Raw genomic sequence first — 6944 nt, forward strand, 5'->3', positions numbered from 1 at the left:
GTTCGCAAGTCATGATGGAATTCAAGCATCCATACATGTTTTTATCTTAGTAACAACACGTGAATTCCCCCCTTAAAGCAGTAGTAAAGCAAAATTTGACCATTTTACAATTAGCAGTGGAATCTTGAATGTATGAACGTTAATAATGTCTTCTTCAAATAATCTTACATATATAGATGCGTGTTTACATGCGAAAATTCAATACGGAGAGAAATCATATTAAAACAAACATGCACTTTTATAAATGCATTAAAAAACATATTAAGTAATTTATTATGTAAACATTATAATTTTGTTAATCAATCAATTTTAATATCTATCACTTTCTATTTTTGTTAGACGTACATAATTGCAAAATTCATATGCTTATAATAAGTACATATATACGAGTTTATGTTTTTGTCATTTAATCTATTCAAAATAATCAAATTTGAGTATTCTTTAATAATGATTAATATTGTGATTAAATTTATAGTTCGTTAAGATTAATTAATTAAATTTATCAACTTAAGAAACCGGGGTCAAAATGATTTTATAATATTGGGATGTAAATGTAGAAATCTTAAGAGAGCTAATTAATTTATAAGTCTCTTTACCTCATCCACAGAGAAAATTGGTCGTTTAATTGACATCTCATCAGACTGCCTCTTTTCAACTATTTCTTCAAAACTCACAAGTCCTGAAGCAAATATCTCACCTTTCTCGCATATTTTAATTTTCTTCTTTTTCAGTATCGGCCATTTTGGAATATGCACTCCTTTGTAAAACTACTTAAATCTTTGTAAATTTATAAGATTCAAATTAGTTACTCGAGGGAACACCAATGTCCTTGCTACTGCTTCTCCTTCTTCTGCTGCAACAATTTCCTCCACTCCAGAGTCATAAATTTCAATGTTCTTCAATTGCTCGAGACATCTAAGGACCCAGGCTGGAAATAAACTTGTCAGGCTCTTGCATTTCCCAACATATATATCTTGTAAAGCTTGAAACCTGAACATTGTCTGGGGTTCTTTACTCCAAACGTGCTTTATTTTGGGCAGGCCTTCCAGTTGCAATTCTCTCAGACTAGGGAAGCGAAGCTGCAAGATTACGTTTCTCATATTAGTTAATGACAATAGTTAGACCATGACTTTTGTTGCAAAGTGCGTGCTTCTTACAGTTGCCTCTTTGTTTTTAGTCCTCTGTTTTATTAATAAAAGCGATATCTATTACCTATATAATTTTTGAAGCGTCTTCCTCGTATTAACATATTTTATTTTATTTCATTTTATTAACATATTGATACCATTCACGTACACATATATTAAAAAGACTTTCCATTATACTATATTTATTATCTCAATGAGTCCATTCGATTTTTTTATATTAAGATTTTAAATGATTAGTAGTTCAACAGAGAGGAAAAAACAAAGAATAGTAATTCCCATTTTCGTTCTAATCAACCTGTAAAACTCTCAGCTGAGCTCCTACGTACGGATACTTATCTAGATGTCAAAGGCTCAAAATACTCATCTGCCATGCTATAACACTTAGAAAATATGCCAAATTTCATTTTTATGTAATCAGCTTTTTATTTCAAAATTATACTTTGGACACAATGATTAATGCCAAATATAAATGTTTATGCTTGTGTAATGTGTGGAATATGTTTTGGGTAATAATTACATACTGTGTAATGTACTTGATGATGTAGAAGCGGCAGCTGAAAATCATGCAAGTTGCCCTCCGAATTGGTTTCTCTTGTGCTTAGGAAGCTCACAAGCTTTGGAAGATCCTTTAGCACTAAGGTTTGAAGTCGACCGTACAACATCATATCACCCTGATCTTCTATTCTGTATTCTTCTTTCACGAATATTGCACCCACGTTGTTGCATCTTGTTATGTTCTATTCTTCAAGTAGTGAAAGGCCTCTGGCTATGGATGATGAGAAGATAAATCTTAATTTCTCACAGTTTTCCACCTTTAAAACTTTCAAGTTTTTGAAAGATGTCAATGGAAGGTTGCCCTGACAAATTTCTTCCAAGCTGATCATATCTTTCAAAACAAATGTCTCCAGGATAGGAAAGGCAACAACCGGTGTCCGCAATTTAGGGATATACTTAATATTACCATTGTTTTGGATATGGAGATGCTTCAGTTTTTTAAAATCTTCTCTATTTAATTCATATAAGGCAATCTTAGTACAGTTCGACTCATCTAAATAAAGATATTATGTCCTTTTCAGTAGCATTTTGATCCCAAAGTCCAATTGGAAACTCATATTTGATTTGAGTTTTAACGTTCTTGAGAATGCCTCCTCCTTAAATAATGTTTCCCATGAGATGATATCTCCAATGCATATCTTGTATCTCTCAAACTTTTCAGTAAACAAATCTTTCGGTAGATTGTTGGCATTCGGAATATCTACCTCTAAGGTGAACAAGTGTGACAATTTCTTTAGCTCTGCAAGGCTAGCATTTTTTCCTTCATTGCTGGCTCCTTCAACCTCCCATTGGACATTGATTTCTCGCATATACAACTCTTCTAAGTCGACCAAGCTTGACAAGACATTAGGAGGAATCACTCTTAAGTTCGGAACAATTGCTCAAATCCAATAACCGCAAACGAGTCAACGACCCTATTTCTCTTGGCAGATTTGAAATGTCAGAATGAGCAAGACTAAGAATTAATAAAGTCTTGAGTTCTCCAATCCAATGAATATCTCCCAACCTACATCCATCTAGACACAATGTTTGTAGGTTTGTAAGTGGAAAGAGTGATGAAAGTTGCATATTTCTCAAACTCAAAACTTTGAGCTTGTCCATCCCTTGGAAGAAAATGTCTTCAAGCTTGTCCTTCCCTTGGAAGGCAGTCCTGTTTGGGGTTTTCAAATATCGATCTTTAATCTGGACATGAAAGTATCTTAATTTAGGACATTCTATTTTATTGGGATATTTATGGATATGATGATCTCCACCATGAATATAGAGCGCCTTGCATTTTTTTAGTGCATCCACATCTAGCCATGCTTTTTGCCCACCATTGCCTCTCATGACAAACATATTCTGATCATGATTTGACGCAATTATTGTAGCGATATGACGAACAACATCATGCATGTAAAATTTATGGGAGCTATGTGGACTTTGTAGTAGCAAACAAGCATCTCGGAGATCTGTAACTAAATTTTCTAGTCTGTTTCTTGCTTCTTCCAATGTATCAATGCCTTGGAATAAACACAGACCAAAACCATACCTCAACAAATCCCGATAGGAAATGTAGTAACCTTGTCGAGCACAAAGCAAAAAGAGGGATTTGACATCTTCACCACCAAGATGTTTATAACTCAGCTCTACACAAGAATATACGGGTGACCATATTTCTGTGTCATGTTTTGGAGTGGGCCTTGTTAGTTGCACCAGGGCATCCCTCAAGATTCTCAAACTCTAATCCTTTAATGCCCTAGAAATTGTTACAAGTGCAATTGGAAGACCTGCACATGCTTTAGCTACCTTAATTGCTTCGTTTCGCAAATCAAGATCATCTTTGACAGAATCACCCGCCATCTTTTCAAATAAGTTCCATGCTTCTTCTTCTCCTAAAATGTCGAGTTCGAAGTTCTTTTCAGTGCCCATATGAGAAGCTAGTACCCGTTGATCTCTGGATGTCAGAAGTAGTTTGCATCCTTTGGAAGGAATTCCTATTGCATTCAAATCAAGTGTCTTCCATATATCATCCAAGATTATGAGTATCTCATTGCCTTTTTGTAACCTCGTTCGTAGACGGTTTGCTCTTCTGATTTCAGTTTCATTTGAATTGAATTGTAGATTTAGCATGTATGCAATTTCTCCTTGAATTCGACTTATGTTTGGGTTGTCTGTCACTTTTTCCAGAGCCACCTCATTGAATAACCTTTCTTTCTTGGCTTGCCTGTGAATTTCTTCCATCAATGTACTCTTTCCAACTCCAGCCAACCCCGACACGCCGATCTTGTTGATATTAGCATCTCCCAATGCCTTCAAAATTCTCTCCATAACTGACATCCTGGAACCCAAGGTCATGTAATCCTCGTTTCGCTCAGGTACCATGTTTTGTGAAGAAGGAGCATAGGAAACTCAGTCGAATTTTCCATTTTTAAGAAGTTCAGCAATATTACCCACCATCTTCTTTGCTTTACGACTTATCTGATGTCGTTGCTTCAAGTTCAGGCATGACTCATTAGTGTTCCTCGATTCCGCTTCTTCTTCACCTCCATCAAGTTTCTTGGTGGCCAATTGATGTAAAATACCATTCACCTTTGTCAACCATGTTTTTACATCATCTTCAATTTCCTCGTCGTTAACGGCCATGTTGAAACTTGCTCTTAGCATCCCACAATGTCGTTTCCTGATTCTTCAGATTCTCCATGTTGCTCTTGTAGTGACCTGAATAACATAGCCACTGTCTAACTGGTCCAACAGTGTACTCGGCAATTTTCGTTGCAACTGCAATAACTATCTCCATTCTTGTTTGCCACGGTTTGTCACCAGCTTCCTCTTATTTTTTTATTTTAGGGAATTTTTTTTAATTCTTTTTAAGCTCAAACAAACTTATGAAAATCAGGAAAGATATAGAAGTTGAAACTGCGATGGTAATAAAGCAAGGGGAAAAACAAATAAATAAATTCGAGTACCTCTCCTCTCCATTTGTGACTGCTCCCATAGGAGCCACTCCTGATCACTTCACTTCTGTTGAAGGCGAGAATGTATATAGGAATACCTTCTCCAAGAGACCCGTGTTGGGTGAAAGGGAGGTAAGCATAAATGATTTGCCTATGGATGCCATCCAACTTATTCGCCGTATATTCATTGAAAGAGGATGGGAGAAGCTTACTCATGCCTCCCCCACACCTTGTGTCGAGGTTGTCCGAGAATTTTACTCGAACATCGCCCACTTCAATTTAGATGATCATAGCATCATCTCTATCATTCGAGGGATTCAAATTGAGATATCTCCTGCTATTCTTCGAGGCTTGTTTACCCTTCTCGAGGTGGAATCCCCTTTATACCCGTACAAGGGCATGGGAGCTCCAAAAAAGACTGCGATGCATAATCTCTTTGTTGGTCCCAATGGCCCCAAATGGACTGCCAAAACGCACAGACTGCCTCTCCATCATATGCTTCCTCAGTTTCGGCTTTTGGCCAAAATAGTGCTGACTAATCTATGGCCTATTAGTCATCACACAGAAATTTCCCTAGAGAGAGCTTATTTTATGTATGCTCTTGCTACTGGCGTCTCTATTGATTTTCCACGACATGTAATTGACATTATTCATCACTCACATGTGGAAAATGAGTTAAATCTCCCTTTTGGAAGTCTAATTACTAAGTTGGCCATGCTTGCTAAAGTTCCACTTAGGGCCAATGAACCTACCATGAAGCTGCCAGGGTTTATTTCAGCCTTAACTGTGGTCAAATCTGAGGCTGTCATCACTAAGAAGTGCCTCCTAACTATTGAGTCAGCATCTTCTCCACCTGAACCTTCCGTCCCTATCTCTTAAGTTCTTGAGCAAATCTCTTTGTTATCCCAGAAGATTGATGGTTTTACAGCTAAATGGGAGGCATGTCAGTCCAACTTGGAGCAACAATTGGCTGTTGTACGCTTTGATTGTGAATGATCGATTGGTTCAATTTTCTTTGGATGTGCAACACATCATGGCAAGTGTAGCTGATTCTGATGATGAACTGTAGATCTCCATGGCTGATTGTTGATAAAAAGGGGGAGAAAAATTTGAGGGGGAGCAGCAGCATCAAAGGGGGAGAACAGTGACAAAACAGAGAAGAAAAACTGAAAAACTTTATCATGTTTTATTTTGATTCATCTATGCTTTGTTTTACAGTTAATTTTTTTTTTTTTTTTTTTTGTGTGGTTGTAATTCAAATACAATTTGGCATGTGTTTTGCTTATGCTTTGATTAGGATAACTGCCATTTATGTTTTTATTGAAGCACAACTCTTTATAATTTTCTATATTTTTTTTTATTTGCTAATTGACATGTTTTCAAGAAATTTACATTCATCAAACTGGTTTCGTTATCAATCCGCCAAAGGGGGAGATTGTAAAGGCAAAAACTGGCTAGGATTAAATGATTAGGTGATAAGGCTTGTCTTATCATATTATTTGAAATTGTTGGATCAATGTAAAAATAATTATTGATTTATCTCTAAACAATATTGAGTCTATCTAGAAGTATTAGGTGTTGTTTAGATAAGTCATTGAGGTTAAAATCGGGTCCTAGTAGACCTGTATTTATCCAGAAGAAAGCTAAACAGAGAGTAATCAATACAGAAGAATGTTATTGCGAAATGTTAGCAGTCCGTCGGAACACGTTTTCGCGACCGTTGCTAACTGTCAGCAGAGTCCTACTATGACTAGAACTCTTTTCAGACTTTCTATTTAAAGGGATTCGGTTTTGTATCTCAGCAAGGACTTTGAGCCACGAATTCTAGAGAGGATATTCTGAGCATTTGTGAGAGAAAATTCACTTGAGAATTTTCATAGGGTTTTTCATCTCTTCTTGAGTGTGATTGTGCTTTGAGTGTAAAGTAACATCGATTGTATTTCAGCCTCTCAAGTTCTAGAAGGGAAGTCAACATTTGAAGATCGCCAGAGGTTCTGGCTGCTACTGTGGTAGAAGACAAACGGGTCGTTTGTCTAGGCAAGTAAGAGAGTCGAATTGCAAAGGTTTTATAATTGATGATTGCTTGTAATTGTTCTTCAAATAATAAGATTGACTTTCCTGGGTTTGGCTGCTCCGTAGGGTTTTACCTTTAAAGAATTTTTTAAAGGGTTTACCTTCATAACCAATCGCTGTGTCTTACAAAGTTGTTTATTTATTCTAAAGTATTTGATTTGTTTTCATAATCTTGATAATTGAGATCTAATATATTTGTTCAAGGAAATTGGTAGACAATTTCGTGGTCCAC

General features: G+C 36.3%; 1 protein-coding gene across 1 annotated transcript; it reads right to left on the reverse strand.

The window, feature by feature from the left end:
- Window positions 1–3398: 3398 nt before the first annotated feature.
- Window positions 3399–4067, reverse strand: LOC122274662 (disease resistance protein At4g27190-like). Its single transcript, XM_043083678.1, has one exon. The coding sequence runs from the start codon at window positions 4065–4067 to the stop codon at window positions 3426–3428; it is 642 nt and encodes a 213-aa protein (XP_042939612.1). The 3' UTR covers window positions 3399–3425.
- Between the last annotated feature and the right edge of the window lie 2877 nt (window positions 4068–6944).

This window comes from Carya illinoinensis, chromosome 8 (genome assembly GCF_018687715.1).
Source record: "Carya illinoinensis cultivar Pawnee chromosome 8, C.illinoinensisPawnee_v1, whole genome shotgun sequence".
NCBI lineage: Eukaryota > Viridiplantae > Streptophyta > Magnoliopsida > Fagales > Juglandaceae > Carya > Carya illinoinensis.

Coding starts and splice junctions, on each gene's coding strand:
- LOC122274662 (XM_043083678.1), bottom strand. CDS start 4,067: ATGGTACCTGAGCGAAACGAGGATTACATGACCTTGGGTTCCAGGATG.